We start from the raw sequence: 12,059 nt of genomic DNA on the forward strand, positions 1-12,059 counted from the left end.
TGCATCGATTAAGGTCAAATATTGACAAGATAATAAACCATCTTCGAGGATTGTTTGTGTCTATTTTAAACCTTCACGGGGTGGAAAGGTGGAGCGAGAAAATGGGGATGTGTAATCGAATATTTTCCAATGTAAAGTGTGATATCAAATAAAAGAGCATGACTTGTACATTACAAACCTGTAACTCCTACGAAAAGAGATATGCTGGAGGAGGTAAAAGTGGGGATGTTGCTCAGAAAGCGGGTAGTTCACAGCTAGCTATTAATAAGTTACTCTCCCAATTGGTTATTCCAACCGGTTTTAACCGTTTCAACTTTCAACCTAACATGATTAAACCCATAATTTTGCACGTCATGGTTATCTAGCTTCGGATCTTGATGCACTTTAATTTCACATACTCCATACGATCGAAAGGATTCATATCAGAACGTCTTACTTCATAGTAAATTATTTGTTTCATTTTTAAACCACCAAAATATCCTCAAAAAGTTTTGTAGATTAACGGGAAACTTCTTTGATTACCTATTAATGATGGAAGAATCCGCTGAATATTTAAAACAGTATATCTATATAATAAATTAATTCAATTCTGCGTAATTTATTAAAAATAAATATAAAAAAATAATATCTACTTAGTGTTAATTCTTTATCATGAAATTAGAGATCATACTAATAAGCCATCATCTCATTTACTTACACAGTTAAGTATATGAACCAGGTGTGTGTCTAAGCTATATGTATATGTAAGTATATATATTATATGAATGTATGTATACGAAGTTTGTTCGCACAACGGCGACATACAGTCTGTGAATGTTATGGCCTTAGAGATAAAAATATAAAATATGTTTATTATAAATTTATAAATGATTAAAAACTCCCACACTTTCACTGCAATACTGGTGGTATATACAGCAACAACATACAACTATAAAATATTTATAATCTTTATATTTAATTTGGGTCGGTTTTAACTTATAGAACATAGCTGGGCAGGCTTTGACTTTGGTTTACTCTTTATGGCTTTTAACAAGAAAGGCACATTCCAAATTGTTTAAAATAGTTTAAGTACAGAGTGTTACCTGTTTAGAATCTAAACCAGGCTTGTGCAAACGTGGCTTAGAGAAGTCCCTCAGACTTCTGTATCTAAAATACGTGTAAGAAGAATATTTTGGGGATTTTCGGGAATTGGTTCATCTCTGAATTTCTTCGAGTGTTACTTTGAATTGAAAAAGTAAAAAGTAAGTTTTATTTTGTTATGGTTTTTAATAATGGAAAAGACCATTACTTTTCAGTCTATAAAAAGAATTAAACTTATATTACATTATTATATTTTTTCCCAGATAAATGTTTTAATTTAAAAAAAAAAATAATTTGTAGGATATTCTGTACTTAAACTGAGTGAGTCTCACCTCAGAGAATACCTATCTTGTTTACTTTCATTGAAGAATACGAAAATTACCTGGAGAGCTTACTGAGTAAAAAGAGTAACCCGTGCCCACAAGTATTTTAGAATTGTTCAAGGTATTTCTATCGACATGCGATATTTTAGAAAGAGTAAAATTTGGTTATCTAAATAGTTGTATTACTTCAGTAAATCAGTATGTGTAAACAATATTATGGTGGAAGTGCCGTGAACTAAAAAGAAGTAAATGAGATTGGTACCCTTGTTGCGTGGTATACTTACCGATGTCTTCGTTTTGTGTAACCTCTTCACCAAAAATACTTGAATATTTCCAGTAAGTTAAAACAGACTTATTAACTAAGCCGTTAATAAGATGTTGTTTTTATAATCTTATAAACACTTCCAGTATATTTGTTTAGATAGATTGAAGTTTTGCCTCTTCTTACTACTCAACTCAGTCATTATGAATATGATTGAATCATTCGTCATCGGAGATCATCATCATAGCTAATAACTAATACGTATAAATATATGTATCTTCTGTGTGTCTATCAAATGTATATTTATTTTTAATAAATGTTGATAGTAGGATATTAAATTTATTTTATTTTCAATAAGCATTATTAATCGCAACTCAATTGTAAGGTATATGTGCTAGTTTGGGGTATTTTTCGAAAATCTTTTTTGTTTAATTTGATTTTTTAAATTTTTTTTATATTTTTTATCATTGCGCTATTTTTACTTCTTTTTTGTTAATCTTGCAACCGATGGTTGCAACATTAAACGCGTTATATATATTCATAAATATGAATTTTAGAAGAAAATTTGTAAAGTAAATGTTTTAGGAAATTTTTAAATTTAAAAGTTAAGTTATTATCATTTTTTTGCTTAAACAAATATTAGAAGTCATACCGGTCAAATAGTCAATAAGTATACCGTCATAGTCCTAAACGGTTTGTGATTAAAAAAAAAAATTAATTTACAAAAAAAGTAGGTAATTTAATTATCTACAATAAAGCTTATTACCATTTTTGGTCTGCACAGTTATGGAGATGTAGTCTAAACCGACTTTTCTTAAAATGGATGCACTTCCTCCGCCTATTTTTGTAAACATTTTGTGAATTAACATTCAGTACGTGATATATTGAACTTAATTTAAATAATAAAATAACTCTTGTAATTTAGTGCATTTTGGACACGAGTAACTAGCTTCTTTATAACCTGTAATATAAACAAACATTCGATTATATCTTTTATACAACTTTACCCTAAAGTTTGGTTTCTTTCATCACATATCTCAGCTCCGGGTGGTGTGGTATTGTCAGTAAGCTGATTAAGCATTTATTTATTAGTTAGTTCACTGTTTATTTTTAATATTATTATACAATTTATTATATTAATAAATATCATTTTTAATGATATTCATTTTATATTAATTACATAATAATTATTAATTATTAATAAATTTATGAATAGATTTGACTTTTATTCAAGATGAAAACATTTTAATTTAAAAATAATTCTATTAGACGATTGAATTATCTGTCTGAGCATAAATTAATTTGTCTGAATTATTCACAGAAATAAAAAAAAAATGAATTTATGAAAATATTTCAGATTTACATTTTACATTTTGAAGGTCGATTCTGTAAGACTTTGGGAAAATTAGACGAAAATTAACAGTAAAATACACCGTAAAAGGTATCAAAAATTTACCTGCTTAAAAATGGAGTTAATGAGGATATGTATATACCCGATTTAAAGATAATCCTAAGAAAAAGTGAGTTTTCGGGAACGTCTATAGAATGTGTGAAAATATATTTAAGGTGAAGTAAGATTTTATTATCATTAAAATTAAAACATAACTCAATCGTTAACTCGTCTCTTAAAAAATTTATCATATCCTGATCACAGAAAGTCTCCGATTTAGAAATAATAACGATTTTTCATATAAAAAAAATTGTTGATTAAGTACCTTTTACTTATTATAAATTGGACCACCAATGGACATATTGAATACAATTAAAATTCAATAGATACGTCGAATTTACGTGAACTTGATTTATCGATATAACATTTCGAAAAGTATACATTCGAACAGGGCGGTCAATATTTGTCTTTTTGAAAATTAAACACCGACATTAGATCGTTGATAGTATATTGTTTCTAAAACGTGCGTTAAAAAAACTGTTTACAAAAAAAAAAAAATTTTTTTCAAAATTATAAAAATTTTATTGCACTCAAAATAGAAAATATTTAGGCTGTCAGTTTTAAAGTTTTGTGGAAATTGAAAAACGCCAGTTTCTATTTCATGTATATATGAAATATTAGGTTTAGTTCCAAGTTTGTAACGCTTGAAAATATTGATGTTACGAACAAAATTTTGGTAAACGTGTTCATAAAATCACCTAATTAGTACATTTCCTGTTGTCCGTCTGTAATCACGATAACTAAAAAATGAAAAGAGATATCAAGCTCAAATTTTTATAGCGTGCTTAGGACGTAAAAAGTGAGTTCGAGTTTGTAAATGAGCAACATAGATCATTTGGATTTTAGATCCGTATGACTCATCTTGTAAACCGTTAGAGGTAGAGCAAAAGTTTAAATGTAAAAAATGTTTCTTATAAAAAAAATAACAACTTTTGTTCGAAATTTTTTTTTGTATACATGCCTGTTTACCCGTAGGGCGCAAATTAGGCGTAAAATGTATATTATGTATTATATGGGAATATCAGTTATGTATGTGTGACATGTATGTATGTATAATGTAACAGTGCAATCTATATATATTTTTACTTTTTTTTTTAGTTTAGTTTTACCGTTTTAGTTTAGTCACACCGCTTACAAAAATTGACATCCAGGTATGAGCAATTTGTTCCGAGTAGTCAATTAATTTTACCCATATAATTTCGTGGAATACAATAACATATTTTGGACTTCATTTCCGTAATTGAAACCAAAATAACATACACACATATAGTATTCTAGTTCTCATTCAAAGCAAAGAATTTGCAAAGGGGAATTTTGCTTAAAATAAAAACATTTTATACTTTGTTTATTATTTTACAAATATGTTATGTCATCAGAAATAATCTTTTAAACTTCTGAATGAATGAAATCGTTAAACTACGTTCCTCTCCATATGTTTAAAAAAAAAATCTTTTGAATGACATTACTAAATGGAATGTGTCAAATTAGCAACTTAGCAAAAAAAAAATTAAAAAAACTGTTTGGTCGATATATATTATGTGGTATCAAATTTTATTTCTTGACCATTTTGTAACACCTGACAAAAATATTTTTTATCTGGTAGTAACTTTTTTTGAAACGGGTTTGTATCATCACATTCTAGCATGAAATCATGCGATTATGTTGTACCTTTAAAAACAAAACAATTTCATGCGAATTATTATTTAATAATAATCCCACATATTTTCCATAGAGTTTTATTTACTAGAGCTGGTGCAGTACCTTTGCAGTATATATTGTTTTCGAAAATTGATAACTAATCTTTCATTGTTTTTTTCTAATTGTCCACACATTTAAACCAGACAAGGGCAAACGGTACTTACAAGATCCCTCAAACTTCTTACCTAAAATACGAGTTAGACAATAACAACCTAACCAGTGACAACCTAAATTTTTCTCCTACCTATCTCATTACTATTATAGAAGCTGAGACAGTTAGAAAAGTCGTATACTCATCTCGCTTCCTATATGAGCAAAGTGGACTTGGATAAAGAGACTCGCAATAAAGCTTAGGTCACACAATAAAGCTATAACAATGGTGACTTCGACTTAAAATAGCTCGCCCAAGCCTGATTTAAACATCGAATTTTGGAAAGTTTAACCCGTTAATACTTGCGTTATGAGATAAATAGCTTTTATTTTTCAAATGGTATGCATATGAGCTTGCAACTTTTTCTGTCTTCATATACTTTTATCTATTTTCGAATTACAGATTTTGTCAACTTATCTGCAGTTTTTAAAAATCAATTTTTTTTCCAAGTCTTCCAGAATTTGTGAGAATTTCTCTCATCACGAGAATAAAGATGTAAGAAAAAAATATTAACTTCGGAAATTTTCGGACCTGTTCGTGTACTTTCGTTAATTTAAAATTAGTTAAAATGAATTTAATTATTTAGATTATTTCTCTGCTCCAATGTTTTCACTCTCAAACATCATTCAATAATCACGTAATCACATTAATTATGTAGAGGTTGTGATTTACAAAGTTAAAGAATATTTGACGCATGTGCCGAACACGTGAGTCAATTTCTCATCGTGCGACTATAGATTGTCGAACGGTTAACACTAGATGTGATAATCTCTTACTATTTTATTAAACATTATTTAAAAATCTTCAAAAGTACAAAAAATACGTGATCTCTCTCTCTGTACATTCTGTAAAAATTACCAAACATATTTTTCCCGTGGTACGAAAAAGATAAACAAATAGTAACTAAATTTGTCGTCAAGATGGATTTCTATATTGTTGTGTATGTCGAATATTTAAATATTATCTTCCTTTTCCGAGAAAATACAATTCGTAGTCTATTCTTGTCTTTTACAGGACCAATAATTTTTTTCATATGAAATAAAATTTTTGTCTAATAATTCATTTTCCACTATATCAGATATTATTTTAATTACCTTTCAAAAACATAATTTCTTCGATGACACGTAGACCTCTGAACAAGTCATTAATAAATTTTTACAATATTACTAGACAGATAATTTAGTCTAGCTGACGAAGGAAAACCCCCTAGATATTTTTATTAGATGTCGGGAGTTTTAATCAAAACTGGTGGAATGTTACAACAGCCAATTTTGATCCAAGTTATTTATTGATTGCGTCATTACGGATTTATATCGAATCTTTCGTATTTTGTTTTAAAAAGCAACTTCTTTTGGAAACATTATTTCGAAAAACGAACACAGACAGAATATTTTTTTGAAACTTATTTTTATTAATCACATAGATTTTAATTTTTGGTGGCTTGGACCACCTCCTTACTCTGTTCAACCTCCAGGGGGAGAAAGCGCACCTCTCTTATCACTTCGACGTGTAATTATAAATTCTAGGATTTCGTCGTCTTCCTGCTTCATTAGCTATACTAAATATAAAAACGTCATTGTGTTATTTCTTAGAATTCTGTCTGGTGGCTGTCACTCGGTGGGATGACTTTATGGCAGTGGCTTTATTAGTAAGAAAATGTTTTTGAATAATTTTCTTGATTATAAATACTTCTATTTCTAACGGCTTATTATAGATACGCAGGCTAAGTATTCTGTTGCGCAGTGTTTCTCATGGAATTAAAAACTAAATTTTCTCTACTGTCTAGCTTAAGGACGTTCCTAGAATGTCTTTATATACAAAAAATGTGCTTATTTACGAAATCATATTAGAAACGTCTCAAATTATCAGTGTTTCTCTACTATATGATGCATGTATTATACATATAAACCTTTCTCTTGAGTCACTCTATCTATTAAAAAATATCTCATCTAAATCCGTTGCGTAGTTTTAAATATTTAAGCATACATAGGGACAAATTGCGTGAAACAACTTTATTTTATAATACTATGTAGTGATAGTGCTTTTAAGATGTAATAATGAGCTTTGATGGGAATTTTTAGGTTAAAAATAATATTGTAGTTTTATATTTCATGAGTACCTATAGTGTATCAGTGAGTTTAGTGCAGATCGTTGACTCATCCATTTCTAGAGCAAAATGCTTGTCAACAAACCACAATATTAATACTAGGAAGGCATTAACAAATTTTTATAAATATGACCATCAAATTTATACTAGGTTTATTGTTATGTGTATATCAATTATTCAAATGAATCGTGCGGTTTATTTTAGTATAATTGCGTTCAATGTTTATGCTTATCATATGTTTTATATTAAGTCATAATTATTTTGGTTTGAATCTATGATTAAGAAATTAGGTTTGTGTATCTACTAGATCATAATAAAATATTCACAACTTCTTTTCTCTAAAAAATTTATTTCAAATTTATATTTTTTATATTTTTATGGTGGAAACGCAGTGAAATAATAACTTATAAATATATTCATCTCAATCTTCCCTGTACCTCCACCATTTTTATCAATCGTCTATCGAATCTTTTTGTAATAAAAAATAGTTCAATCAGTTTTTAATCAATTTATTAGATGTTTTTGATGGTCTCTCTAATTTCTGGAAATTGTAAATTAAATTAAAAGCTAATTTATCCTAGAATTGAAATTTGATTCGTGACATTCTAAGAATTTTCAAATATCTTTAAAAAATATTATTGAAAATCAATATAATAAATAAATAAATAATAATAATAATTGAACATCGTTTTAAAGGATATACCGATTTTAAAAACACAAATAAATCGGTATCCTTTAATCACGGTGTGGCAATAGATTTTGTTATTTGTTTATATTTTTGTGTGATATTGAGAAATATTTTTGTTCTATAAAAAAAAAAAGTTAATAATAGGTTGTTGCACGGTGTAAACAATTTAAACAACATAACAAAAATGATTTAATTTATTAAAATTTAATTTTATTATAATAAATTGGTTGTATCGCGGTCGGTATTTTAAAGATGCGGCTTTTTTTCTATATTAAAAATCTTTTTTATTAGGTGTTAATTATATATATTGAATATTAAAAAAAAAATAAGAATACGGTTTATATAGAAAAAAACGGATGTTATTATAGATATTATTCGTTTCAGTGATTATTTCTTTTGTTTCTAGTTCACTTCGTCCAGTTTTTGGCTTGAAATAATTTTTATACCATGTATATATGAAATATTAGATTTAATTCCAAGTTTGTAACGCTTAAAAATATTGATGCTACGACCAAAATCTTGGTATAGGTGTTCATAAAATCACCTAATTAGTCCATTTCCGGTTGTCTGCCTGTCTGTCTGTCCGTTTGTCATCACGATAACTCAAAAACGAAAAGAGATATCCAGCTGAATTAAAATGAGATCGATTTCGTAAATGAGCAACATAGGTCAATTGGGCCATCTTGTAAACCGTTAGAGATAGAATAAAAGTTTAATTACAAAAAAATGTTCCGTATAAAAAAATAAACAACTTTTTGTTTGAAACATTTTTTCGTAAACATCATTGTTTACCCGTGAGAGTGCAAATTATGCGCAAATGGTATATATGGAAATGTCAGTTATATACGTGTGACATGTTTGTATGTGTAATGGGACAGAGTAATCAACACTGTCTATACATGGTATTTCAATAATTAACTCAGTCAATTGTTTGCGTTTACTTGTAAATTTGCATTCACGTTTTTTAAATCTGTAGTAATAGAAATTCATCAAATTAGTAACTTGGCTTTGGGTCAAATTAACTATTTTTCGAAATCATTCCACTGGCTCTAAATTTATTTTAAAAACAGTTGAAAACATGTAAACAATGTGAGTTACTTTTTATTCCATAAAATTAATAATATTTTACTACGAAAACATTAAAGCATAATTCGAATAGAATAAAAAAAAATTATGATGATTCATTTAAGAAGATGGGAAAACTACTAACTAAATAATTATTTAATTGGATATATTATATTCTCTGCTTGGTGTTCCTACCTACTGCGATGAATTCTCATGATTTGTAAACACAGCAACGCAACGGTCAAAACATTATATTAAAACAAATTACAAATTGTAACTTTATACTGAAGCACACTAATTAATTCAAAATGCAATTATAAAATCATTTTTCAAATGAATTTATTAACATTGTTTTTTTTTTTTTTTTATAATTCTCTGTAATATTTTAACGTACGTTATTTTAGTTGTAAGGTTGTTGTTGAGAGGCACGCGTAATAGTTTTAATATTATGATAATTTGATGTTTTTATTATTTCAAAGAATTTAATTAATATTTTTTTTTTTAATATTTATATTAATAAAATAGATCAATTAATTATGATAATATGTAAATTAATGTTTGGATTTTTTCTTGTACACAAACATTAACTAGCCAGCACTCCTGTTATGAGCATTTTCGTATAATTTTATCTACTTTTAATAAACTTTTTTCAAGTCCTTCAGAAATTGTGAGATTCCCCCTCATCAAGAGAGTAAACGCGCAAGAAAAAAAAATTACTTCGTGGCGAAATTTTTCGGGCCTGTTCGTGTACTTTCGCTAGTTTAATATAAGTCGTACTCAGAAAATTAAATTATTAAAAACTTGTGTTAGAAATATGAAATTAGTTAAACTGAATTTAATTATTTGGATTATTTCCTTGCTCTAATATTTTCACTCTCAAATATCATTCAATAATCACGTAATCAAACTATTTTTAATTAGCTGAGTGCTTTAATAAATAAATTTATATAAAATTATGTAGAGGTTATGATTTACAAAGCTAAAAAATGTTTAACGCATCAGTAAGTGTCTCGTCACGAGACCAAGGATTATCCAACGGTTGATGCGAGTACTGACGGGTTAAATACGATTTTATACGATTTTACATCGTATTTGTGTGAGTACTCACACTGAGTTCATGTGAAATTCACTAAACGATAAGTGTGAGAATATAATACAAATCGAGGGTTCGATTGAATGTTCCATTAATTAACTGTAAGGACGTTGTAACATTTTACTGGTTTGTGTATGATTTTTTTATTACACGAACTATTCGTAACACTACATTGTTTGTTCTATGTAAATAAAAGTGTATAAGTCATGATTATCGGAAAAGTTCAATAATTGAAACTCTTCACCCGCCCGAACGCAACGATCTCTTACCTCCAATTACTAAAAAAACTAAAAAATTATCTCTTACTTATTTTCACATTTGTTCATAAATTAAAAATAACACGGGGCCCATTTTACTTGCTAATAATGTAAATTTCTATAGGTGAAAGAATTCATAGAATCGGTCCAGTAGTTTTTGAGCTTATCCATTCCAAACAAACAAAAAATCAATATCTATTTATATATTTAATGTAGATTATGAGTTCCGATTATCGAATTGGACATTCACCATAAGATTCATAATATCTATTACAAATAAGGTTCTTGTATTATTACCTACAGAGTTGAAATAGTGAAAATAATAAATAATAATATTAGTATTAATTTATAAGTTAAATAACCTTGCTTGTCTATCAGATCAAATATTAAAAATTTAATAAAATGTTTAAACCACAAATTGTTGCTGAAATTGTAACATAGATACAAAATGTTATAATTTTAAATTAAATAATTACCATATATTTAAAACTAAACTTAACTGTTAACGATTATTTAAAAAGCATGTGATTCTGGTTTTGTTTATTACTACATTGTTTATATTTTTACTAGGTATTTTGCTATTATTAAACACGAAAAGAGCATTTAAGCGCCAATTTAATAATTAAATGTTTAAATTATTATAAACATTGCTTTTTCTTGTCCAATATTTTTTATATATATATAATTATTCATACACTCTCAAATAATGTAAACAGATAATTTTAGCCTAATTTGATTTTTTTAATTTAATGAAATAAAGTGGAAAAGACAACTGGGTACTGTATAGTTTATAATTTTCTATAAGCATGAGTTTATTGATTAATTTGAGATTAATTGAGCATTTATTTTCCATTCTATTCAAAGACCGAATAGATTTTAAGATGATTAGTAAATAGGCATTTATAATAAAAATCCTTTTTTGTTTGTTTCAGGTAAAACATACATTTCATGTTGACTTTAATGATCATCATAATGCATGGAAAACATCAATCAATTATGAAAATTGGCTACCAAAAATCGACAAAAGTTTAGGTGAAGGTACACCCGAAGAACATCTTGCAAATCTTGAGGTGAGTTTTCTATATATACTTTAACAAGTGAAATTCACAAAATTTAAAAAAACCCCAACAAATTCGATTTATTCCTTGTAAACCGATTATTGGAAACTTAGCTATAAAATGTTCTCAAACAAGTTGGTTCGACCGTTTAGGGGCTACGATGCCACTGAGAAACACACAGACGCACAGATAAACACTTTAAACTTACAGTACTCCTTCTTAAATCAATATCAAAGTGATGGTCATCAAGAACATCAGATGAGATGAAAAGGATACTTAGAGAGCTATCATTTTTTGAGACAAATTTTTGACAATCTGAAATTGAAATACTTGAGTTGACTTTGTTCTTTTGAATTATTGTTTATTACCTAATTATTTTACCATTTTACTTTTCGAAATGAATTGAGCCAGGTTTAATTGACCATTCATTTCTATAGTAACTATTTATATTTTAAAATTGTATGTCAGGGCTTTTTCAAATTGAATAAATTTTGAAGATCATTGCCAAATTTTTAGTTTTTTCGGGTACGAAACCTTAATCTCGCAATTGAAACATAGCTAAGAACACTTTCCGTTAAATTACCTTTCGAATGAAAAAAAAATGTATTCACATAGCAGTCAAACTTATATACCCCTATTTTTAATTCGGGGGTTCAAAATAAATCTGAATGCTAGAAACCTGATGAAATACAAGTCTGTTTTTCTAATAGTATTTAAATAACAGTTTTTGTTGTTGTATAGTTAATTATTTAAAATAAAAGCTACAATATATTTTGTGTTTGACTGATAAAAAAAAATACTGTCTTGGAGTGCGGTGTTATTACTTC

At 27.6% G+C, this 12,059-nt stretch overlaps 1 protein-coding gene across 6 annotated transcripts in view; it reads left to right on the forward strand.

Annotated features, from left to right (window-relative positions):
• The window catches only part of LOC123298325, a 130,136-nt gene that overhangs the window by 115,409 nt on the left and 2,668 nt on the right, over nt 1–12,059 (forward strand). For all 6 annotated transcript variants that reach the window (XM_044880296.1, XM_044880297.1, XM_044880298.1 and 3 more), the window contains one exon: nt 11,107–11,244. In XM_044880296.1, coding sequence (XP_044736231.1) covers nt 11,107–11,244 — 138 coding nt within the window. The remainder of the gene's footprint in view (nt 1–11,106; nt 11,245–12,059) is intronic.

The sequence above is a fragment of the Chrysoperla carnea genome, chromosome 4 (assembly GCF_905475395.1).
Source record: "Chrysoperla carnea chromosome 4, inChrCarn1.1, whole genome shotgun sequence".
In the NCBI taxonomy this organism is placed as follows: domain Eukaryota; kingdom Metazoa; phylum Arthropoda; class Insecta; order Neuroptera; family Chrysopidae; genus Chrysoperla; species Chrysoperla carnea.